The sequence below is a fragment of the Miniopterus natalensis genome, chromosome 3 (assembly GCF_054644295.1).
Source record: "Miniopterus natalensis isolate mMinNat1 chromosome 3, mMinNat1.hap1, whole genome shotgun sequence".
Classification (NCBI taxonomy): domain Eukaryota; kingdom Metazoa; phylum Chordata; class Mammalia; order Chiroptera; family Miniopteridae; genus Miniopterus; species Miniopterus natalensis.
The window spans coordinates 65,986,049-66,012,796 of record NC_142083.1 but is presented as its reverse complement, the minus strand read 5'-3'; the positions used below and the strand labels follow the sequence as shown (position 1 = coordinate 66,012,796).

At 43.5% G+C, this 26,748-nt stretch overlaps 1 protein-coding gene across 3 annotated transcripts in view; it reads right to left on the bottom strand.

The window, feature by feature from the left end:
• TNFAIP8 (TNF alpha induced protein 8) overlaps positions 1–26,748 on the bottom strand; it is a 111,578-nt gene that overhangs the window by 17,168 nt on the left and 67,662 nt on the right. Inside the window, exon 1 of one of the 3 annotated variants that reach the window (XM_016204606.2) lies at positions 23,293–23,532. The exons of the other annotated variants lie outside the window; for them this stretch is intronic. Coding sequence (XP_016060092.1) covers positions 23,293–23,323 — 31 coding nt within the window. The 5' untranslated portion in view covers positions 23,324–23,532. Of the gene's footprint in view, positions 1–23,292; positions 23,533–26,748 lie in introns of those variants that run through there. 3 annotated transcript variants of the gene reach the window in all.

Sequence of the window (26,748 nt, the reverse complement as noted above, 5' to 3'; positions counted from 1 at the left end):
TCACTGTTCTTAGAGTTTTGGTACCCTTTCTGAAGCAGTTTTATTTTTCCTGCATTGACAAGCATATTTATGAATAGGGACTTAGCAGTAAGTCTTAAAGGCCTGCAATTCTTTAAAAATACATCTCTGAGTGATGAGAGACCATAAACTATGTAAGTGTCCATAATTCCATGCATGACTCTGACATAAAATGATGAGATGCTACAGGCACCTGGCTATTACCTTTGTTCCCACCTGTACAATAGCAATGAGAGGCCCTCAAGCAGCGATGAGAAGGTGGTGAGTGTGAAACACAGATCTTTATTTAATGGGGGGCAGGAGGTATAAGTGTTGTGATTAGGGCAATCATAACGTTTATCATCTAAACAAGATACCTCTGCCAAGAGCACTATTAGTAATTACACCCTGACAGCAGATCTGTGACTATCCCAGGTAAACATAAGTAGTTGCTAAAGATTGCTTAAGTACCTAAGCACCAGAGACACTCAAGACTAAATAAGAAAGGGTCAGAAGTAAGGATTACCCACATATTTAGGATCTGAGAAAATTCTTGGGAACCCACAGGAGTGCTAGCTAGCATTTTCCTCCAAATTACATTAACAACAAAAAACTAGTTCTTCAAGAAGTTAAGAGTTTTATGGGAAAAAGAAATTTTCTCTAGTTAAGTTTGGGAAACTATATACTAAGGTCCTCTTTGAGATGCACAAAATGCATTAATAATATTAAAGGTCTTGAGCATCAGGCAGTAAAAGGACATTTTAACTTTACTTATCCAAGTTTTCCACAGAGGACCCATGAACAAATTTGTAGAATACGGTCAGTGAAAATTACTGGCTAACCAACTGACTTAGGTTCTGGCCATTCCTCTGGAGTTTCTGGATTCACAATCGTCTCGTGCACATAGGGGAGGGCAAGACAGGCAGTTGGGCAAAGCTATGCAAAGGGTGACTGAACCAGGCTCTAGAGCACGTGTGGGGAACCTTTTTTCTGCCAAGGGCCATTTGGATATTTATAACATGATTCGCAGGCCATACAAAATTATCAACTTAAAAATTAGCTATGAAAAAAGCTCCTGGACTTATTGAATTTTGAGTCCTGTCTGTGGTTGTTTTGGCAGGGCCAGAACAAATGATTTTGAGGGCCGGATGTTCCCCACCCCTGCTCTACAGTTACTGTCTGTGGTTTCAAATATAAATGACACCATCCCTTGCTTCCAGGCATCTGTGTAACACAGGGCAGTGAGCACACAGCTACTCAGAATGCAAGATGCAATAGTAGTAGAAAGAGGGGACATTAATTTTGTCACATGGAGTACTAGAGGGAGGCAAGGTTTGAGGAAGGTTTCACATAAGGAGATTGACCCAAGAGATCGACCTTGAAGACAAAAAAGATTCTGCCTCAGAAATAAATGTGATTCCATTCCAGAGCTGACCTATAGAATTCCTCCTGGCTGGTTACGGACTAAAGATTCTGCCCAGCAGTGGATCTGCACGTCTGATATCCAAGGATGAGTGTGGGTCCTATGGATTTTAGAAAAACTTTAAACACAAAATATGTAAAAGGTCAAGGCCCAGGAAAATTCATTACAAAGGTACTTGGTTTCCCCGAGTGTATTAGCAGGGACAGGACAGACAGAGCAGGCATCTGCGGTGGCCTTCTCTCACATGGCCCCTCTGCATCAGAAGGGCCTGGAGGCCTCTTAGAAATACAGGTTGCCAGGCTCACTGAATCAGAACCCCCAGGACTGCAGTAAGAAGCTGCATTTGTAAGAAGCAGCCTACGTGGTTCAGTTGTATAACAAAGTTGGAGGACGCCAGCTCTGAGATGAACTCCTAGAAGGCGGTGTTTTACAATTTTCAAATAGACTATGCTTTTGAGTAGACTTTGGCCATGAAGACATGCTGTGAGTGGAGTAGGAACAGATTTGATTCCCTCTCAAAATTTTTTCACACACACACACACATAAATAGATGTGAGCTTCTTCACAGAATCCAGAGAAAACGCTTTCAGGATATAGCTTATTATATTAAAACCTCAAAGAATTTTAACAATGTATCCAAGAGAATAGAAAAGCTAGTCTCTTTCACATAATATTTTAACCAAAATTTAAACAGGGGCTCACTCTCTCATGAGGCCTCAAATTAAATAAAAACATCCGATAAGCATTTATACAAAACTGACCTTAGTGAACTATCCTTTTTCTTTGTTAATTAAGTGAAACCTTCTTTACTTATTATGCTGGTTAGGATATGTCACGGTTTCCTTACAGACTTTTCAATTAAGCTGTGTTTACTGACATATTTTCCTGAGGACACGAAGCCTCTCCACTGTTGATATAACACAATCTTACACCAGAATGCAGAGGAAAATCCTCTAAACAAGCTCCATGATTTTCTATACTTCTCCACTCCCGAGTTCTCCTGTCCTGCCCGAGGCCCTGGCTTCTGATGAATATTTATATCCACGCAGTGTTTAGAAAACCAGGAACAGATTTTTAAAACCCAGCACACTGAAGCGCAGTTTAGTTACTGAACCAGCCCATAAAACTGGCACCGGCGGTCAACACCCCCTGTCTCGTCTCATCAGGTGGCTCCTGGCCACAGAACAAGGACAACCAGACAACAAAATTACAGCTGACATTTGCATAGAACTCTACAGTTTGCAGAATATTTTCACTAATATGAAAATGTTCATTCTGGTTTGGCCGTCTTATTACCTAACCCTGTGGGAGCCAGATGAGAGAACTGAGGCTCAGAAGTCAAGTGACTGTCTAAGGGCATGGAGTCAGAGGCTACACGGCCGCTCTATGAGGAACGTGAAGCCCGGCCGGGCGCGGCTCAGCGGCTGAGCGGCGTCCTAGGATCCAGGCGATCTGGGTTCGATTCCCGGTCAGGGCTCATGCCCGGGTTGCGGGCTCGATGCCCGGTCAAGGGCGTGCAGGAGGCAGCCGATCAATGGCTCTCTCATCATTGATGTTTCTCTCTCTCTCTCTCCCTCTCCTTTCCTCTCTCTGAAATCAATAAAGACATATTGGGGGGGAAAAGAGAAAAGTGAAGTGAAGACAGTGTTCATTGTTTATGAATTTTCTATGGAATACCACGATGCTGCTTAGCCAGCTGCAGAGTCCCACTTCTTACACAATACAGAGCAGACACTAAGGAGAAGCCGTGTATCTACCCTCCCCCTCTTGCTCCATCTCTGCCTGAAAAATCCTGCTCATTCTGTAAGGCTCAGTTTAAATGCCACCTTTGCCAAGATGCTTTTCCAAATCCAAGGGCGGAATGATCTCTCCAAATCCAATGAGGAATAAATCTCTCCTTTCAACATGCTTTTCTGTCTTATCTCACTTGATTATGATTTTGGACAACTAAGGTACCCCCACTCAGCTCTGTATTCAAAGTGTTTAACATGTGTGCTCCAGCTAGCGTGGCGTGAAAATGCCGATTCTCTAATCTGCCTCCATGAAACCCATCAATATATATTTTTAACTTAATTTTTATTGTTGACACTATTACAGATGACAGATTTCCCCCACCCTTGCCCACCTCCACCCAGCCCCCACCCCCTTCCCTCTGGCCACCACCTCCCTGTTGTGTCTATGGGTTACGCATGTATGTTCTTCGCAATTTTTAATTTTTACAGCAAGTCATGAAGATGTATCGGGAAGTCAATTCAATTCCATATATCTAGAGCTTAACAAATGCTTTTACTTCTACTCCATGAACAAAACCATAGCCTTACATGTGAGATATAAAATCCTCTTTGTTTTAAAGGAGTGGATGCTATAAAAAAGACATGCCTTTTCTTTGGTCTACTGCTTACTTCCCTGCCCTTTGCCAAAACATACAGAATAACCAGCCACTGCTGTGTGCAGAAGTGACCATATTTAGCTAACTCATCGCTACAGAGTGTTCTGAAATCACCCATGTAAAATATCCCAAACCCATCTGTTTGAATATTTTGGGAGCAGTAACCTCTTGGCCTCAGTTGGGGCATTTCTCAAATATGCATCTTGGCACAGCCTCCCAACATTCTTGTCAAAACCTTTTCCCAATAACTATTAAAATGTTAAGCTAGTCATGCATTTTATAGCCATGTCAGCGTCCTATAGGCTAGGTCCTGTTAAAGGCAAGCAAAGGGTAAGATGGGATCTGCTGGGCCTTACAGTAAACCATCTCATTCTAAGTATCAAGATACACTGAAGCTCTGACACTCTAGGATAAAGCCCTGGAAAACCCCAGACGGCTACAGGAGCAGTGTTGCTCCCTGTGAGGTACTACCCAAGTGGCACTACTCTAAGAGGGAGGTTCTGCCCCCTTCTAACTTTTCCTCTGGGCCCCTAATGCTCAGATGTCCCCACTTTATTAAGATCAAGATATCTTGCCAAGGCTGTAACCAGGACACCCTATTATTTGGCCTGCACAGTGTTATATTGTTCTTAAAATTAGTGGTCGTTGTTAGAAAATTGGGAAGTTGAGCCTCAAAATCTGTGTTTCTGATTTTCTTTGAAACATCATAAGATCTGACCAAAATGGTCCCACATTTGCACATGGCAACAATTGTCTTGAGGTAAATTGTGGCTGCCCCCTTTAGAAGGAGACTACCACAAGCCTTCCCTGGACACCTTCACACATTTCTCAGCCCTGTAGGCACTGGCGTGGGCAACTCTTTACTTACAGAAATAAATGTGACTATAATTCAGAGTCGATCTACAGAACTCCTATTTAGCTAGTTAGGAATCAGAAATTCTGCCCATCAGTGTACCTGTATGTCAGAAAGCAAAGAACATGTGTGAGTCTTATGGATTTTAGAAATAATTTACACATAAGTTATGTATAGCCAGTGAGATTCTAAGGGGAGTTTTTGTTGGGGGAAGGTTAAGATTGTAATAATGATTTGTTTTTATAACACTTGTTATTTAGCTACAGACTTCAGGAAGCTAATTTGGGCACCAACTTCTTCCCCATATTTCTATATGCGTTAACTGGGTCACAGAGAGGTGGTAAATTTGCCAAATTTATAGAGATCCCACGAGAAAGCTGAACTTGGCCCTTCCATACCAGTTGGAGCTCTATCCAGTAAACAGACTTATAGCAGAAACATCTTCCTCCAGTCATTCATTCATTCACTCAACACATTTATACTGAGCACCTACTGTGTGCCTGCTCTCAAGAAGTACAGATTCTAGTACAGGGAAATATAAAACATAAATAAACATGTAAAAAAGTGTTAAGTAGTGGCAGGGCCTCGAAGAAAAATATGGGGTATGTGTATGTGTGTGGGTGTTGGGAAAGATGGGGGGTGGGGTGGGAAAGCTTTGCTGTTTTATCAGGGTAATGGGGGAAGGCCTTTCTGAAAAGAAGACATTTCAGCAAAGATGTGAAGGAAGCAAAGGGGAGCCATCTCGGATGAAATCCTATTCATTCCCTCACAGTCTTTCCCAAATATCACCTCTTCCACCCATCCTTTATTGACTAATTCAGTCAGAAATGTTCTATCTTGTCTCTAACTCTTATTACAAACTACTTTATATAATAGTTATTAGATTCCATTTTCCCTGAAAGTAAAATCCTTGGACTGGTTACAATTTATTATTTATTTCTTGCCATAATGCATATTCAATTGATCTTTATTTGCTGGATTAAAACTATTCACAGGTCCTTTTGAGGGTACAGAAAGATAAGGGGGGAGGAATGGGAAATGAGTAATATTTTTTATAAGATGCAAGCAAAATAAGAAACTATAAATAAATTACATTACTATTAATTAGGTATCATATCTCAAATAATCTTATGTAAACTATGAATATTCCAGTGTAATTCTTTGGAAAATGTTTACTCTAAATGAGTCAACTCATAACTAAAGATAAGCATCCCCCAAAAATCATCTCTTGATAACATTTGGAATTGGTAAGAATTATTGTATAACCCATACTTTAATGAGATAAGATAATTCTGTTCCTAAGATAGACGTTGCTTTTTTAAGATTAAAAAGGTCATGTTTTATTTTATTGATTTTAAAGAGAGAGAGGAAGGGGCAGAGAGAGAGAGAAACATAGATTTGTTGTTCCACTTATTTATGCATTCACTGGTTGATTCTTCTTTGTGCCCTGACCAGGGATCAAACCTGCAACTCTAACTATCTAACCTAATGGCCAGGGCAAAAGAGAGCATGTTTTAAAGGATTAACTCATAAAAACTAGACTCTTAAAAGGGCATAAATTCTACCTTTCTTTGCTAGTTTGTTAAGAAAGAAAAAGTTGAAGATTAAGTTGGGATATAATATAAAATCTTAAGTTTTATATTTTGCCATCATTGAAATTGGCTAACTTATATTAAATTTAGAATTAAAAATAATAAAGTCCCCGAGAACCATAAAGACATATAGTTTGTTAAAATAATTGTAATGCTTTGGTGTTGATGATACATGCTTGATATGTTAAACTCATTTTTCAGTTAAAGAAAATACCTAAAAAGACCATTATAGTCGTTCTCTTCTAAGAACTGAAAAACATTTCCCTAAATATGTGAAATTGCCGTCTTGGAGATGGATTACTTCCCTAATGGTAGATATTCGGGTAAAATAAACTTTGGCAAATAACATAATGGATCAATTTTATGACTAGTTGCCAAATAACAACAAAATAAATCACTTCTCTATAACATTTTGGCAGCCCCCACCTTTCTGTAGCTTTGCCTTTTCAGCCACTCATTCAGCATTCTGGAATTAAAGCTGCCATCCCACCTCTCACCATTTCTATCACCAGTCCTATTTTTAGAGATGGAAGAAGCCGAGAGAACCACAGAGGCCCAGAGGTTAATTCAGGGTTACAATGTGACCCCCATTAACTCTGCCTGGTCACTGGCTCCCCTATGAAAGGTGCTTTATGTTGGGATTTTCAAAATTACAAATAGTACTTCCTCCATTTCAAACAGAACTGACAAACTTTTGGCTGGTAACACATTTTGGTTGGGCCTCAAAAATGATTTTTCTTATTAAAATTTAGGTAAAATTCACACAACATAACATTCACCATTGTAACCATTTTAAAAGTGTACATTTCAATAATTTTTATTGTATGCACAATGTCATGCATCATCACCATCTAACTTCAGAACATTTTCATCGCCTCAAAAATGGACCTTCATAATGCTTTTTCTCTTATAATTAATAAAAATAAAAACATGTAAAAGTTGGGAGCAGTGACATAAAAATTTACATTTCCAACTTTTCAAGAAAAATGACCTGGCAACACTGGAAGGGGGTGACGGAGGAGCAATGGGCCCTCTCCAATATATCACCACCTGGCAATATGCTTACAGGGGCCAGAAAGCTCCCCATGGCATATGTGTTAGCCACCCCTGCCTTTCGTGATCAACCATTGTGAGTCACTTGTTAGAGAGTCTTGGGTGTGACTCCAGCGGTGACTCAATAGGTTAAGGCCCTCTGCTCCCCTGGCTGACAATCAAGCTGAGCCAGATGGCTTCCTAGCTTGGACTCCCAACAGATCTCTTGACTTTACCCAACTTCTTTATTCACTTTTCCCTCAAAATGCTTTGGATTTTCCACCCCAGGATTTTTGCTGAAATCTCTTTCCACCCAAAAAGCCACCCTGTATCTACTTGAGCAACATCCTAATTCCTTGTCTTTTATGAACCACTATCATGATTTGCCTTTGTTGTCTACTTACTATCTATATTTTATTCTCCTACGGTTACTTAATATCTTTTTATTAAAAAACCTAATTTTGTTTTAAAAGAAAACTATATACTCTATGTGAATGGAAACTGGTACTACTCCCCTAAACATATCATCATCATAAAAATCATTAAAAATTTTTTAAACTATAAAAATCAATTCAATGAGAAAAAAACTCCCAATGCTATTTGTTTCTAGCCAGGTACTGTTCCCTGCCAAAGGCCATGAGCCCCATGTCTACCTGCATGGCACAAAAGGTGAATCAGTATGAGTAAGGCGGCAAAAGTCATTCAGCCGCAAGCACAGCCATTCTCCGTGAACGAAGCAAAGTATTCCAAAGGGACCGAAAAGGGACTGATCTTCTCATTAGTCCCTTTTCGTGACTGAAGATGATTTCACACTCGGCCTGGAGCCTCCTAGAATCATTTACTGTATCACCACCAATGGTACACGCTCCAGTGTGGAAACAACCACATGCCCCTTCTTTCCAAAGCTTCCTGCCAATGTCACAATCTCAACAGTTTTACCTCAAACATCTCAGCCACAGAGGGCCCTTCCTGAACCTCTCTACTAACTGGATACGGCCTTCCCCCTGCATGTGCGTCCTTCTACCTGCACGTGTGATAGCTCCTCCAGAACGAGACTCTGCAAGGACAGAGCCAGGTCTCCCACACTGCACATCCCTCTCTGGTGAAGGCTCCTCACTACCTTACACCTGCACAGATTCCTGGCACACCTGCCTTGATATCCCTGCTGAGGAGTTTTGAAAAGTTCCAAACCAGTTTCCAGAAGAACTGAAACATGTCCCAATAGATAAAGTGATCAATGTGGTAAACACGCAGGGATAAATATCTGCATCTCTTTGCTCTTTCTTACTTTTGGGGGTATTATACAGCAATGAATATAATAGCAACACTATTATTATTGGGGAGTCATTCTTGGTGTGCTAAGTAAGAGCTGCCCTATTTAGGGCAGTTTATGTTTTAAAGGGAAGTAAGTGTGTCTAGCTGGCTGGGAAGGGGGGGCACCGTGTCCAGGTTCTGTTTCTGGGGGTGGACAAAGGGGCTGACTACTTTCTATGATAACTCCAAATGTCTTTCATGCCTAGAAACAATCAGTTCACACTATCAGGGTCAATTTGGTCAAGAGACACAGGACAAAGATCTTTACAGGATAGGTAAATAAGAGCAGGATTAACTAACACTGTTATAAAATATTAGGAGACAACTTATGGTGGTCAATTTGTACTTTTAAAGTACCTAGACTAATTTTCTAAAAGACTGGAGGCCTTACAAGACTGAAACACATGATGCCTCAATGCTCATTTTATAAGGCCAGTGAGTCAAATGATTAGCATGGTTTATAGTCATATCTTTGTTCCTGAGAAATATTACTGATCATCTGCAGTGAATATTTTATATTAAGTTCTTGATAAATAATAGAACCTTCAATTAAAACAATGTTTCTATGGATAAAGTCAACCTACTTCATTGAAATTTTCTTCTTCATATGATTTCTAATGTTCTCATTGCGGCAAAAGGCAGAAGATACTGTAGAAAAATAATACTGAATTTATCTCTAACATTCGAGACAATGTATAAGTAATACATGCTTAAGAAAAAGATGAATCAAGTTTTTAGAATGTATGATTTGGGTCAGTTTCTAAATCTGAAAATTAAATCTACCCTAAAGGAACACTTTCCCCCCTTGAACTAAACTCCTATTAAATTTTCCATTTATGCCATTCAGTCTACTCCTGCTTTGAAAAGGACGGTGAGAGGAGTTAATGGATTTGCCAAAAAGAAGTTTTTTTCCTCTCCCATTTTCAGCATGATCCATCTTTAATGCCATTTGCTGATCTTGGAATGAAGGAAACAGATGCTACTGTTTGACATGAAATGTTGTCTCATACAGTATTTTTAAGCTGTCAGCTGTACAGTTAGTCTTTATATAGGCCACAAACAAGTGCTTCTCTGTACCTTTATTTCCCTAAAACATACAAATACATAAATGCCAGAACTCCACCCATAATCCAATGCAGGGCACAGTCTATAGCAAATAGCCAAAATGAATTCTGTCATATTTTCCCTGTTGATGAATCAAAATAAAATTTTTTTCAATACATCATACAGAATTAAGTAAAACCATACTACCCCCACCAAAATTTAGGGACCATGTTTAAATGAATGTTTAGAGACTCTAGCCAACATCAAAAGGAATTTAACTCTCGAATAGCAAATGTCTCATATAACTTTTCTTTAAGTTGGTGTTATCAAAAATATCACAATCTTAGATACAGGTACAAAAAAAGGAAGCTGAAGAATTCCAGATTAAGAGACCAGGTTCCAAATGTAGACCGTAATAATCTCCCAGCTCTCCAAGGTTTCAATGGCATCTAATAAAGTATCAAAGGATCAGGGGTTGGGTCATTTTTTCTTGAGCTGACTTATGGCTCATTGCATTCTGATGGAGGGTGAAGAATCTGAAACATTTTAACATACATATTTTTAAATCATTAGGGGTAGCTGAGAAAATGACTAAAACTCTGGCTGGAGGCTGGTGTTGGGCCAGTAGAGGTCTTAGTAACAGCTATTCCTTTGTCTCTAGCTCAATGCGAAACGGTGGGCCCTTCTGGTCTTAGAGGCAAGATTTTCTTTTCCGGCACAAGTGAGATCACTTTGACCAGTAGCTTGTTTTTATCACCCCTTATTTGATTGAACTTCAGGGTATATATGTTTGTGGTTAAAGAGGGTTGAGGCCTTTAATTTGCTGTCGAAGTCTAATAAAGTTCATTTCTCATCTTCTAGGTATAAATTAACAATTGAAAGCTGGGATGTCAGTTGTTAAAAGCATTAAATCAGGTTTAAAGGCCTCCTTTACTCAGCCTAAATAATTTTCCATTTGAATTCACCCACTGTTTCTCTGTCTCCCAGTCAAGCAACAGTTTTCTTTTCTAATCTTACTCCTAAAAATTGCTTAAACTAGACTTAATGGTAATAAATTTCTTTGGGGTGATCCATGCCCCAGTGGCTGGAATCCAGGAAGAACTCCACAGATATACAATGCCAATGTGGGAAAACAAACAAAACAAAACAAAACAAACAAAACAAAACAAAAACACTAGTGGGGGGGCAGGTATTTCAAACACAAGGGCTACACCTAAAACACTCCCTTTTCCATTGCCCCACAAGATGTGTTAGAAGTGTTTTGATAATAAAGCCAGTCTGCCCCCAAATTTGAAAGACAACTCCAGTTTCCACCTCTGGGCAGACCTGGTCTGGTTAAAGGCCTCCCATGGGTCTGCACTGAGCTAAGGCCTAACCACTGTGATTCAAAACACCTGCCAGGAGACTGAATATCACCCACATGGCCTCCAAGGGAACCAGCAAAGAGAAGGTCCTACTGGGCCTTCTTAAATGCTCCACACATGCACAGTATATTCTTATGCCCGTCTTGGTTTTAGCTGACTGCTGGCACCACTGATGGTATAACCACCTAGTAAGTACAATGCTCTTCTGTACCTAAAAACCAGACAGCAAAAACAAGACAAACAACAGACAAAAAACAGATAGCAAGGCCAGATGATGGACCATCATCAGTCAGTCATTGGATGATCCACGAATCTCATGAAAACAGCAAAGCGTTTAATGCTGCAAAATATTTTACCCTCTGGACCGTATGTCTATCTCACATTTTATTGGTTATGAAGCATTTTCTGTTTCCCTACAATGTGCCCATCATTATAATAACTACAAGAGTCTTGATCACTGCAAAGGTAGAGGAGATTAACATTTTAGATCAGGGAATCATTTCACTCAGTGAAAGCCTGGCTTGTATAAACAGTTCTTTTTCCCTTGAAAGCATCCTACTGGGACAGGTATAGAGTATTTGGGGCATAGGATTCCTATATTTTCAAAAGACCAGATTTTTATCAAGCTCTAATCCAAAGCATAGCAGAGGCTACTCTATTCTGCTCTGCCTTGATCTTGAAAACAGAGGAGGAGACAGAAGAACAAGCATTTCAGAGCCATAGTCACATTCTACCCAAGTATAGCAACCAATCCCGTTCTTTATAAATTTATGATTTATTTCTAAATTTGGCAAAAGAAGTCTACTTGTCTCAAAGAATCATTACTAACTTTACCCTAACCCAAACTAAAAATATTTGCATGCATTTTGTCTTTTAAATCATCATTCCCTGGCACAATTCCTTATCTGAAAAACAAATAAAAACTCAGAGACTAACTCTTGCACAGAGTTAACGATTCAGAAAGAGAAACCTTTTTTTGCTGTTAATAGAGACATTCTCATCTAATAAATGCTGCTTTAGCACTTCCGCAAAATGTGGTGTTAAGATTTCTTACATCCCTTAGATAAGGAAAAAATGCTACTTAGAATAAGAAACATAGGAGAGGGAAAACATTTTTACTAAGGGAGAGAAAATTACATTATTTAGGAAGATGGCAAGAAAAAATAAAATATGAAATTGTCTTTAAAGTCTTGAAACAATAGCTATAGGTAACAAGATGCCAAAAAACATTTGGCATCTGTTAAAATAGTATAATTCTTCCTGGGTTGTTAAAAGGCTACCTGACAAAAAAATTACCTAAGAATCACTAGATTGAATGGAAATAACTTTGGGGGGGGGCGGAAATGCTACTTCAAATGGGCCTTAGATTCAAGAAGACAAGTCACACAGTATATGTAGCTGTCCAGGCACATTCTCACTACTTGGAGTTTAAGGTGTTACATATGCAAGTGACGATTATTTCCCCATTACCTATCTCAGGAGGGAGATGATTTAAAAGGAGCTAAATAACAACAATAATAAAATATTAATTAATTAATTAATTAATTGATTGATTGATTGATTGATTAACGGAGCTAAAAAGAAAAGAGGCAAAAAGGAGAGAATACTGACTCTAGCTGATTCTCATGACTATTCAAATACCCTCCTAATCCATTAAAAAAACACACACACAAAAACTACCAACACCATAAAAGAAGTTTCAATCTGCACAACAGAAAATTTCAGGTGAAGTAATGGCCTGGAAAAAATGAGAAACCCAAGTAAGGTTGGTTGGCTTTGAGCTTCACACTTATCAGACGGGCTGAGAAGAGTGACAAAGACCTATTCTGTCCAGAAATCCCCCACTTACTTTATTTTTAAGCCTGGAAACTGGTTAGTCATATCTATACTGAACGCTTCCTGTCCAGGGGCAGGATGATGGCAACAAACTGCCAAGTTTAGTAGCTGCCTACATTGAGTCAATTGAGTCATTCATGGACTAAAAAACAGAAGCAAACATTCAAAAAAAAAAAAATCTGGCTAACTGAAGATATACAATGAAAACAGGTTTGACTATTTCACAGACTAGGGATGGATGGTGCCACAGGGGAAAATACAGAAAACAACAGATAATATTATTTTAAGAACAATTTGCCGGTAATTACAAAAATGCCTAAAGACTATAGAATGTCTCAACCAAATCAGCTTACACTCCTTTTTCCTTTTAACTTGGTCCAATTACATTTTAAAGGAAGGGTCTTCAGAGAGTTTTAAAGAAACAAGTATGCAAAGGACTAAAATATAAATCAGGAATGTAAACTTTATCAACTGCTCTAATCAACTGGTCTAACACCATAGGGTTACATTAAGAACCCATCTTGGGAAAGAAAGGAAATCAATTAAGGATTTTAAGAATGACCCTTTCCCCAGCAACCCTGAGGGCTGTGCCAGGCTTCGGCTAGGCGGCCTCTCCCAACAGCATTATAATTTACCTGATTAACCCTTATACATGTTGAGACAAGCCAGCTAAAGTTCCACTGCTGAGAGAAGCAAGAACACCTCCCCTCCCCCATGACCTAACCGCGCACAGAGGGCAACGCCAAAGCATGCTGGGATGGAGAGCAACAGCCGGCAATAGCTCCTGTATTCCTAAGGTTATCAGCTTGATCATCCAGTCAGAGCTACGGTCCACTGGGCCAACTGATTTAAACCAGTCCTCCCCATAAAAACCCTCAGCCTGAAATTCTTCAGTGAGCCCGCTTACCATCAGGCTTGTTAAGGAGCGAGCCCCCCAGAGGTGAGGTTCAGTTTCATAGGAGGCGGTGACGGCTCTCTACTCCAAAGTTCCACTGGCCTTCCAGAAAATGGTTGGCACAGTCCAGCTGAAGGCTTTGAAAGGATGCCCACAAGCTGGCATTCCTGCTTTTCTAATCCATCATCTTCCGTTTGCAAGCTGTTTGAGGAAATCATTTTTATAAACCAGTAAGAAAGTCACTAGCAATCCAAGCCAACACAACACAGCCCTGGCTTCTGACTGGCCCCAACTTAGCAGTTGGAAATTGAGCAGCAGCATTCCTCAGTGTCACATCCCTGTTTCTGGGTCTGCATTAATCGGCCTGAGAACTGGAACGCTGCCTTGCAAACAGCACTATTTCACGACTGCAAATCTGTGTCGTACTCTCGAGACCAGCACACCATCGCGCCTCCTGAGAATTGCAGAATCAAACAAAATAAGCAGCCAAAACTTCTAATATCCAGTTATCCTAGTTACACTGCTGCTCACCTCCCTAATTTTGCACGCTTTTTTTGGTTTTGTTTTTTCACTTTAGTTGTTTCCTTACTCTCTTCTCTCTCCCCACCCACCTACCCCTTCCCTTGGGGGCTCGGCATCAGGCCTGGATCCCACCCCATGGCTCCCGCCTCCTCCCACTCCCCATCGTCCCCACTCACTATTTCTACCTCACAGTTCCCCTGAAATGTCAAAACCTGCCAAATGGGCCCCCGTCCACTTCCTCTGCGGACCTGGTTTCCCCATTCTCCTCCTTCCCTTTCAGCAGGTGCCGCCTGCCTCCTTGAAAACGCTCCTGAGAGAACCCTTCTTTAGTCATCTCCTTTCTCTGAAGACCAACGTTTACACTTGTGACATCAGGAAGGGGTGCATTTTCATTCTAGGTATTTCGTAACTGACTTAATTCTAACTTCAACCCTCGAAAGGTGGAAACAGCTCTGTAAGGGCTTCACAATAAGGAGAGCGGTCGGCACTAAGGCTTTACTTTCATCCAACAGCTTTACATAGGTTCCCCGGGCAGGCCCGGCTGCCTTTCACAGACGTGGAATGAGTGCTCCTCAATCAGGCAGACGTGGCGGGCCCCGGGGGGCTGATCTTTGGGTGTGATTACAAGCCTCCTTATTTACGCGGCACGGAGTGAAGCTGTCTAATCACTGACACAAGCATTATCTCACACTGGTTCTCAGACGGACGAGCCATCCAGCATATTTCCACTGGTGTGACAACTGCTTACCACCTCAGAATGGCGCAACTTAATGGCTCAATTTGGGTGTGGCCCAAGTCCTACTTAACACGTTTAAGACTAAAGCCCTCGGAGTCCATGCTGGGTCAAATCTAGGACATTTCTGGCTGGAGCATCAGCGGTTTTCCGAGACTTGTGTCGCTGTTACAGGAAGGAAAGCATGGGGGAGAGAAAGTGAAGGCGGAAGGGAGGAGAGAAAAATGCTCTACTCGGTGGGCCAAAGCTCCTTCCCAGGGTGAAGAGCTGGATTAAATTTCCTACTTGTAGTCACTTGTCACCCTTAGGCACAGTGCTGATCTTGTGCGATGCCACAGGGAGGGGTCGGAGATGACAGGCGAGGAGGTCAGAAGGAACCTGCTGGCACCTGGGACTTGAAGGTGTGCGCCGATGCAGACAATGAGTCTCCCTTCCTCAGGAGATGAGCACGCCTCCCCGCCGGGCAGTCATCTCCCTCACTCCCATTAAGGGCCGAGTACACACTCCTGATGTGTCTCATCCTTAGCAGACGAGCTCTCCAAACCCAGACTCCCAGCTTTCGCTGAGGCCCAAGGAGAAGGGGGCAAAGCACCCATCCACGGAACCTCTCTTTAGACACAGCTGGCCACACCTCCCCGGCGCTCTCATGTTCCTTCCTTGTTTTCCTCCTACCTCTTTTTTTTTTTCCAATATATCTTTATTGATTTCAGAGAGAGGAAGGGGGAGGGAGAGAGAGAGAGAGAAACATCAACGATGAGAGTCATTGATTGGCTGCCTCCTGCACATCCCCCTCCTACCTCTTGAGCTACTCCATTTCTGTTCCCTTTACTGATTGCATCTACCTCTTTCCCTTGTAAAAGTGGGTGTTCTCAGAGGCTAACTCCATGGCCCAGCCATCTCCTCTCTCTGCAGTCATTCCCTCAGAGATCACGTAAGGGGAATCGCCTCCCCCATCAGGACTGGATATTCACACACTTGACTGCCCAGGCTCCTTTACCCCGGCTCAGTCTTGTCCTCCAGACCCACCCAGGGCTCTCGTCAGCTTGGTGTCCTTTAAACACAACTTTGCATCTACCCTCTTCCAGCTCAACACCCCCACCCCCAATTCCTTACAATTGTGCTTCCCTCCTAGAAGGTATCTCAGGCATGCTTTAGTCTAATATCAATGCCTGCATTTTTCTAACCAGAAACCTGAAGTTCAGAGAGACTAATCAGTGACTGAAGGTTGCACGAACAACCATGGAGACCAGTTCTCCTCCTGACTCCCAGTGCTTGTCTGTTACCACCGTGTCCTTTTGGGGAGCCAAGTCTGGCCCCAGGGACCGCTGCAATAACGGCCCACCAATGCCCTCCATGAACCATCCAGTACCCAATGCTCTAAACCTCCTTCCTTCACTCTCCTCTTGCCTACAGGGCGAGCTGAAGTCCCCACTAACCCCTCTGTGAAGTCACTGCTGCCCATCATGGCTTTTGATGAACACTCCGTCCTCTAGATTCTCATAGGGTCTGCTGCCTCTTCCTCTGAGCTGTTCTCATCCTAAGCTCCCCATCATGTATTTTGTCCTGTGAATGCACATGTGCTGTATGTGATGTTCTGAATCAGAAGTTCTTGGAGGGCAGGGCCCTCCATACACACACACACACACACACACACACACACACACGTATCTCTGCTTCCCCAAGCTCAGTCCACATTTGTTGCTGTGAGTATCTGAGGCTCAGGGGAGGTGGCAGTGATTTCGGAAGAGAGGCTACACCCTGGAAGTAAAGACCAAACTGTCCATGGCAAGCAGAACGGCCTATGCTTCTGGGGAAACCTCTGTCCCCCAGCTTAGCCTAGCTGAGCAGGCTACGTGATAACACCCCTGGGTCAGGTGAGCTGGCATCAAGCACAGACAGCCTGTCAAACTGGAAGGGAAGTCTGAGTTGCAATTCTCTTTTTAGGAGTCACCCTAACTTGGGCAAAGAAGGCCTTAAGGCTTCAGGAGCCTAAGCTATTGTGGTCACCGGGGGCATTGTGTTTCGTGGCCTCTTTGCTTCACCATTTCCTTGGAAGAAACTTTGGTCATAGCTATTTATCAAATTAAATCTTATTTGTCACTACAAGTGTATTTTAACATAAGTCTGCAGATAATACTACATATACAAACACAAACCCCCATACATCTTTAAAACCATAAATACCACAAGGTACCCGCCTAATAACACAGACTTTGCACAGTCATCCAGTCCCAGACCAGCAGTCCCTCAGCCATTTACTGCCCACTCAGCACACACTACGGCTCTATGTCTAACTTTTCTTCAAGATTCTTAAGCCTTTACAAGCTTTAAGCAATTGTTTTTATTGTTTCAAATATCTTGGTCTGTGGCTGGGGGAGCAGTGGGCTGCAGCCCCACAGCCATTTCCTGAAAAAGAATGCGTCTGACTCCCGGAGCACACCAGGCCTGAGGTGGTTGGGGGGCATGGGGCTGTGGGACGCCCATCTGCTCCTGCAACAGCATGCCCGGTGTCTGAATGCCGACTCCCTTCCCACCCACACACATGCACACCTTCTCACGCAGGAAGAGAGCCCCTGCCCAACCAGGACCCTCAATGGCTAATTTTCCTGAATGATGCTACCAAAGGAATGAAAACAAGTGAGCTCACTGTTTAATTGCCTCTCACGGGTCTACCACTTTCAAAACCAGGGTTCTAATAGGCTCTATTTGCAGAGCTGAAGTCGATTTCACAATGCCTCGTCTTTTACTCTCCTCTGGTACACGCAGGAGAAGGTGAACCAGGAAATCTCCATGTGTACCACCATTCCATTAAAGTTCCCCCAAAAGGTAATGAGTGACACCTATACAAACAGATCTGTCCTGCTTCAGGGAGATCCCAGATAAAAATGCAAGACCTATACTTGCAAAATTTCTTATTTGCCAAACAGGCACAAGGCAGTTAGAAAGGTCCTAGACATCAACCTCTCTGGGCCTCAGTTCCTTTTCTCTAAAGTGAAGAGGTTAGACGAAGGACCTGCAGAGTTGCTTTAAACTCTAACTGATGGCGGTTCTACTTGTATTGTTAGAGTCATTTTAATTATAAAAGTCTTCTCACTTCAGATCTTCCTTAAATATTACAGGTACACATAATGATTTGATTTTTTAAATAATCCGGTCAACACTGTATTTTAGGCATACTCCACTAAATGAAGAGAGGTGCACACATGCTGATCTCACTGTTTCCGAAGTAGTTAGCACCTTTCTCATATAGACAGAAATGCTGACAAACGGGTTGCAGCAAGCCCAGCAAGCCCATATCACTCTGCAGTGAACTCACAGGGTCCTGAGGTTTTCTGGTCCTACTGCTTTCTCTTTCACCCGCTTTTTGGCTACTTCCTGGACTACCAACAGCCAGGACCAGGGAATTCAATCATCCATGTTATCCTGACTGTTCTATGGCATCATAATTAGGAGACAACAAAGGTGTGATGCATTTACAGTCTGGTGGAGATTTCAGAAGTGAGGGATAAAAGACCCAAATATACAGAAGCTTACAGAGCTGGGGGTGTCAGGCAATCCCAGGTCATTAGTGATGCCCACTGTAGAGGAGGCTGCAGGGCACAGGTCTCTAACTGGATTGTCCACTTTCAGCCCTTGTTAGCACACCTCCAAGGCTAATAACTACATACAAGGAAACAATCACATCAAAGTCCGCTGTTTTCGAGCATAGGCTGTACCTTTTACGGTATATACGACATCAAGGTCAGCAGCACTAAGTGCCATGCATCTCATCAGAGCTGACCCCCTGGGTCACCTGCTTTCCTCTCCATTTCCTCTGCAAAGCAAGGGCTGGGGGAGGGGACGAGACTGGTACCGTAATGCTTAGCAATGGTGCTATTATAGAAGCTGCCACACCACGTGAGGTTAAAACTGTCAGGACACCACATGGTGTGGCAGCTTCTATAATGCCATTGGGCTTTTCAATGATTGAAGAGGATATTCATAAGTCACCACCACGGAACTGAACTTTTTATGATGAATATTCTGCCCGGTCCCATTCTTTCTAGTGGAAGTTTCTACTTTTTGTGCCCCGGAAGAGCCATAAGCCCTAGCAGGTTGGGCAATGATGACCACGAAGTCCCTGGAAGGTTCTGCAAGCTAGCCTGTTGGCACAATGTGCTTAGGGGAAGCCTTCAGGCATCCCTCTTCCCTGGCACTTGGCTGACCTTAGTCACTTGACTGGCAAGCTGACTGATCAAAAAAGGGCCTCCTGAAAATCCACGAGGGAATTGGGGAAGCAGGTATGGCAGACTATGGTGAGATGGACTCCAGGTAACATGGAGCCCAGAGAAAAAAACTTCTGCAAAAGCACTGAGGACAGGTTAGGAGCCTGTTAAATTATCTGGAAACTAAGTGGGGCTATAATTGAGAGTCAGGTGCCTGTTCATATTTCCCCCCAATTAATGTATTATTAGGAGATATGATGAATCGACTGAATGGAACACAACTATGCTGAGAATCACACACTTGTATGTACACACAGCTTGCAGATTTTAAAGAAACTTGAACTCCGTGGATGCTACAAGGTCACCCAGTTGTGACAACATAACAGACATTAATTGAAACTTGTTTCATACCAGCGACTAGGAAAGTCCACGCTCTCTCTTCTCAGCTGGCCACTGCCCCGGGAAGTGAGATCTCTCTCTCGTCCCACATGTACAAGGGTCCCTCTCAGCAGCAGGCTCCAGGCACCTCCCACCCAGTCCTGCTGGGCTCCTTGGTCTGCGGGATCAGGGGTAAAAGACTCCCTGCCTATGCCCTGAGCAGCAGAGAAAGAGGCAGGGCCTGGGCTCTTCTCTTTCGCCTCCAAGACACCTGGTCTCTCCCACGGGCAGATGTCACCTGGTACAAGCAGACACAGGATCACAGAGAGCATCCTCCTGAGTGGCAAGGTTACCTGAGGATGGGGAGGGCAGCTTTTGGACATCAGGGAAGCACAGTGTTAGGGTTGAAATCTCAGGCTCTATGGTCAGTCGGTCTTCGTTCTAATCCTCATTCCACCTTTTATAGCTTTGTTTTAGGCCCCATTTTTAACCTCTCTGAACCTCAGTTTTCTTAACTGTTATGTGTAATTAACACAGAGAGTTATTATGTAACTATTAAATGAGATAATATACACAGTCAGATCCTTAGCATCATGTGTGGCACATGGAAGAGCTTAATACATTTTAGTTTCAAAATTGTTTCTTCAGTCTTCTAGGCAATTGGAGATGCCGGCAAGCCACTCTGGGCCTTCTGCAGTAAGAACGACACACACTTCCCTGTTCCACAGACATGGGGAGGGTGGGTGTGGGTGGAGGTGAGCCTGTGGGTCTGGAAGCAGGAAGCTGAGGGAGTTGTCTAATGGCTACCGTTTTCTGAGAGAAACAGCAGGCCTGGTGAGGCATGCACGACTGGGCGAGGTGGCGGGAAACAATCGCTCTTATGGGCAATGGAGGAGCCGCCGAGCTCGCTCACAGCTCAACCCTTACTCTTCCCCAAGTCCTCTCAAGGCAACCCCTCCCAAACAATGGCTTCCTCACTTTCTGGTACCAAAGCTTCAATCACCAGGCAAAGGAGCCCTGGGTCCCTGGATGCTTAGCACTAGGAAGGTCCTCAGAGATCTTAACTACCATTCATTTTTCCTACTACCTAATTAAGTAATTTACTCAAACAGAAAGCAACTAAGTGCTAAAACTGCGGCCATCAATCTGTCTCTTTAGGAAGCCCTCATCTATTGGATGGAAACTGTTAATATCTTTCCTTTTAATTGCCTCCCCTTTTTAATAAAGTGGGGTTTTCCTTCATTTCACTTGCTTCTCTATCATTTTATGCCTGAATATCTTAAATATATTCAGCTTTACTAAAGTGAGGCCTAGACAACTTTTCTCTGTTTAATACTCAAGCACAATTACATATTCATTTGTAAGCAGGAAAAATTAGATGAATTCTTTAGGAGGTGACTGTAGACTTGAGATGCAAGTCCAGCACTCCTGGCATGGAATCAAGCATGTTCTACGCTATGATGGCTTAACAATATCCCCAGTCATTTGCTTCTACATTCACAGATATGTTAGCCTCTAAGGACCTCTGAACCTGACTTGATATTTTTTTCAGATTCAACCCCAAACAAAGTAAACTAGTTTCGCACTGCAGTTCAGAATAATGACTTAAAAGTGTCTCCCGTTACAGCAATTCAGGCATGAAGCATCTGAAGATAATTTTCTTGTAATGTAGACATTGTGAGGAGCTTATGGTGATCTCACACTGAATGGGATAAATAAGTCCACAGGAGGAAAAAAAAAAAAAAGCTAAGGAGAGGGGAAAGGAGTAATAAGGATAGAGAAGATGTTATTTATACAGCATAGCTCCTTTCATAGATATCTCAGTGGTTCTAGATCCCAGCCAATAACCAGCCTTGCAAGAGCTGCCTGGGACACATACGAGCACACACACACACACACACACACAGAGGCACTCATCCTTTACCTCCTGGCAGAAGCTACAATAATTCCATCTATTAATAAAGTATTTGATCAATCTTCCTCAAGAGTTATTCCACAACCTACCCTAACTGCCATCAATTTAAAACTCTAGCACCTCATTATTTTACAAGAAACATTTCGGGCTTTCTGTAAGAAGCAGGAAGGCCAGATAATTTGCTGCAGAGCTACAGAATGGAAACGACTACAGGTGGAGGTGAGGTGAGGAACAGGGAGGTGGGCGGCCAGTAAGGGACCTCTTCACACTCATGTTCAGGGTTACAACCAGAGAGGTGGGTAGGAGGAAAAAACGTGGATGCTGCTACAGAAATGTATAATATACTTCGGGATGCTGTTTTTCTACTTTGTCCCCTCTCTCTTTTCACCCAAAAGAAAGAAAAAAACATGCCTTGGAGAAAATACCAACTAAAGCGCTACTTGTCATTGATACAAAAGTTCACCATTGGATTCTCTCAGCCCATTTCTTCTTTGCCTTCCTTCAAGTACTTCTGACTTAATAGAAACTGCTGTTAAGACAGAAAAGAGAAGTATCCATCAGCACACAGTTCCTTCAGGACTGAGGTCACAGCAAGAAAACGTTAATCCCCCAAGCTCCACGACCAAGCTCAAAAACAATGCTCCTGGCTGTCATTCTCATTCACACCAGCCCCATATTTCTGTTAAACAAGCCTCTTTTAAATTGACTGTTTCCCTCACAGGGCACAATAAGGTAACCGTCAGCCCACAGAGATGACATCGTGAAGCACAGAACTTTTACTTTGGTAGGAGAATCAGTAAAAGACAGGAGAGGACAACTTCCAAGAGCTCTCCCTAACTGATATCTACCAAATGGAGAAAAAATCAGCGGGCTCCTTTCTGCTTCTCAGGCTCCCAGAGCTGCTGTGAATGACTTAGAAATTTACCAGTTGGCCAAGAGGCTACTTGAAAAGAAAAGGAATTTCACAATCTTGAACATTCGCCTTCCTTCCTCCGATTTTCCCCAACTATCCCCGCTCCCACCTCCACGTACAAGAGGACTTTTTGTACACATAAAGTTTCAGGAAACAAAGCATACAAACACTCACACACAAATAAACTCCCCGAACTCACACCGGCGTATAATTGTGTTTGGGTTGGAGCCTTTCCAGCCTTGTCACCCGTTCTCTGTTAAGAGTAAATGAAACCCTTTGCTTTGGTAAAGTTAGAAACAGACAAACTCGCCTCAGTTTCAAGCCGCACAAGGCTCCAGTCATATCTCTCAGCCCCTTCAGCCCCCAACAAAATGAATTTGCTGCTGAAAAGCCAGCGGGGGGGGGGGGGGGGGAATCTATTCCCCAAATAAAGAGCTTTCACTTCTCCCCCTCCCTCAGCTTCCCCTTTCAGCCTGAAACCCAGGGCGTTTCCAATTTCTGAAACCCTGTTCAAGAGACCCTCGGCTTGGAGGGTGTTCCAGGGGACGGGGCTCTGGGGCGCCCGAGGCGGGCGGGCGGTGCTCTCCGGAGCACGTTCTGCGCTCTCGGAGTCAGTACCGGGGCAGTTCCGTTTCCAGAGAAATCTAAAGCGCAGCCTTCAGGGGCTGGCTGAGCTGGATCGGGCTCTTCCTCCCGTGGGCTCGGCCAGGCGGCCGAGGGACACGGGCACAGGGCTCGGCTGCTGCAGCCCCAACGGGGCTCCGAGGGCACAGGGAAAGCGAACAAAGTACCCCGCTCGCTCTGGGCTCCCACCGCTCCCCTCCCACGCCCTTCCTCCACATTCCTCCGCCAAGCCTGGCCGGCCCCCAGAGAAATCAACACCGTACCTTCCTTGGATTCTTCGGCTTCGGAGTGCATGGTGCCACGGTCCCCCCGCTGCAGGGGCGGTGACCTCTGAAACGGCGCTCGGACCCGCAGCAAGTTCGCTCCGCGGCCCAAACCCAAACACGACGGGAAATAAAAGGAAGGAAAGCCACTAAAATCAAAACCTCCCCGGGGAGGGAGGGCTGCTTATGGAGCAGGGATTTTAAGGGGGAAAGTTCTGCAAGAGTGACGAATCGCGTCTCAGCTGGGAGGCAGGAGTCCGCCCCCGGGGCGCGCGCCCCAGCCCGGCCCAGGGCGGAGGCGACCTGGCGGGCTGGCCGTCGGCGGCGCACGGCTCGGGGCGCACGGCGCTGGGGGGAGGCCCAGACCCAGCCTGGCTCTCGGAGGGGCAGGGCAGAGGGCTGCCGTCGGCGAAGGAAACAGGTTAGGCCAGTGAACTACATGTGCCATAAACGGAAAGAAAAAAAAAAGGCTCATCTCAGCGCGCGCTGCAGAAATAGTAAACGCATTGGCAGGACAATAGATGTTTCTGAATCTTTGGGTTACATTTTTCGATGGCCATTTGACTTTCCTTGTCTTGGGGTCTTATATGCCAAAAACTGCGGATTTTGAAACTGCTCGGTAGTGTACGTTATTTTTGCAGGAAAGTAAGGTGGATCCTGGTGCATGTGACTGGAAGGGCCTGCTTCACAACCCCGAGAGGAGGGTCTTTCCAAGAGTGGGGTGGGCCTCCAGCCCTTACCTTCACAGGCAAAAGCAGACGAGGCCGCTTACCCGGTGTAACCGGGGTGAGCACTCTACTCACACCCCAGGCTGGATGCACTGACTGTCCTGCAGTTAGCCCAAAGGGCCATCCTCAGAGGGAGCGCGCCTTTCCCTCCTCAGCTACTCATTACCACCAAGGATAAATTCCTTCAAAATGCCAAAGGCGGGTTGGGGGCGGGGGGAGTATCCAGGAATTTGAAATGCTGATAGAATAAAGAAGCTGGAGAGCCAAGAGAACAGATCTCAATTCTGCCCCCTGGTCTGGGCCACAGGCTCCTACAACTGGCTGAGAGGAAGGTGTTTTAGTTTTGTAAAGCCTTGGTTTTTACCTCGGAGAAGTGGGAACAAGGGCTGCCACCAATATATCTGTCTTATGAAGAGGTCTGCAGATCGATTAGGAAATTGTGAGGAAAGTTATATTTTTTTAATAAATTTATTTTCCAGCTACCTTCGTTGTCCTCATTTCCCATTTTTCATGTGGGCAAAAAAACAAGAGGAAGGCACTATGATAAACTTAAGAAAAACAATATACAAAAGATACGGATTTAAAGAGTCTGAATTAAAATTTAGTTCTGCCCTTTATTATTTGCATGACCTTGATCGAGCGAATCACTTAACCTCCCTGAGCCTTCCTTTTCTCACCTGGAAAATGATAAAAATAGTATTATTTACTTCACAGATTTATGTTTGGTATTAAATGAGGTAATGTAAACAAAAAGTGATTTAAAAACCATAAAACACCACACAGGTTATTACAAACTATCACGCCATTAAAAGTAAGTTTTTGTAAAAGATACTCTTGGGTTTTACTTCAATATTGGGTTTGAACAGGAAAAAAATAGTGTTTATGCTCTTCACAAGGAGTGAAGGCTATTATAAATATTAATACAAGACCTAGGTATTAAATCACTTCCAACTGCTGAATGATTCTAACACGCCTAAGACCCCAAGAAGAATTTTATCTCAATGTCACTGAACGGGAAGGATGATGAGAGGAAGACATAGCCAGTCAGAGAGGAGAGGAGAGGAGAAACATCTGGAAAATATCAGTACTGTCGAGCCTCCCGGAAACTGACCTCACCACCGAAAGGGTAACAGGCTGCACCCTCCGGAAAGTCTCAGCTCACTGCGTGGTCCCTCTGCTCCATCCTGGGGTAGGAGCTGCTAAGATGTGTCCTCTACCCAGTAACCTTAGATTTGTGGAGGAGACAAAGAAATGCTCCCTCACCAGTCAGAAGTGACCTTTCCTGTCCAGTCCAGGGAAAGGACATTCTAGGAGCCCCCTACCACCATCTGTCCTTGCCTTCCTCCACAGCGGCCCAGATGTCCCCCAGGAACCCTGCAGGATCTCACCAGCTCATCTATAATTGGAGGAAGATGCAACACCTTTTCAAGGTGGTGATTATGAAAAGTCAGGCAACTGGAATTCCAGGCCCCGTCCGCCACAGGCAGAACTCACTTTCAACCCCTTCTTTTAGCAAGTGCCCCCATAAGAATGACTTATCAAATGCCCTTTTGCAAGTCTAATCATGTACAAACCACATAAGCTTTGTCAAAATACATGTCCTTAATGTCCTACTTGTTTTCCCACAGGGTTCACAAGAAGGCCTTCAGCCCTGCTCAGTTTGGCCAAGGAGAACAACTGCTGAATGAACAGTTTGAACGTGGCCACGTCAGCCTTCGAATTCAATTTAGTCAGTTCAGCAGCTCGGGTGATCTTTGAACATTCACCATGATCTTCAGGAAAGAAACGTAATGTCCTGATCTAGCTGAAGTGCAAGGAATGCTCAGCTCATTTTTTAAAATCATACATACACAAGGATGCTTGTCATTCACCTGCGTAACCTCATAGCCCTCTCTCTGTGCCCTGGGCACTACATTGCCCGATGCCCCCACCCTGCAAAATGAAGACAAAGGGCAGCTGATTCTCTGGGGCTTCCAGGTATATTCTAGGTCAGTCACTTTCTCTTGATTTTGCTCTGCATTTATTCAAAAGGGCATTAGCTACTTTCTAGCCCTAGTAACTAATGCTTTAGTATTTCACAATGATATGTTATCTCCTGTAGGTGGAGCCTGTTCACTCTTGTATGTTTAACAAACACTCCAACATCACTTAGTGTGGCTTGGAAAACGCTTGGAAGTCATACCAACAATCTATTATAGACAACCTGATAAAAAAATAGCAACTAAGTTAGCAACACTTCTCATTTAATACCAAACTGCATTTAAATACTATGTTGAACTCCAACCCGTGTCTAATAATGAATCTCCCACCTTCTATGTCAAGATGGGGGCGTTAAAATGCTGGCTAAGATACTGATGGTCTTTTCAGTCAGTCAGTACCAAATATTTACATGTCACAGGAAAAGGGGCCCCACTCATGTGGAGTTTACTGGTATAATTTTGACCACAGACCTAAAGAACTCAACCTTCCATGTCACTTTGGTTCTAAGGAAGGTTTATTAATACCACATCTAAACTGAACTGTATCACAGAGCAACAGAAAAATCTCCTCTTAAATTATACCTCAAAAATATGTTAAAAAAAGAAAAGTCTGGGCTTTTGGCCCTTTTGCTTACAGCTGCCCAGGTGTCTGTTAAGAACAGGGGGTTAGGGGGTGTACTGGAGGCAACCAATTGATGTTTCCCTTTCACATAGATGTTTCTCTCTCTCTCTCAAATCAATAAACATAT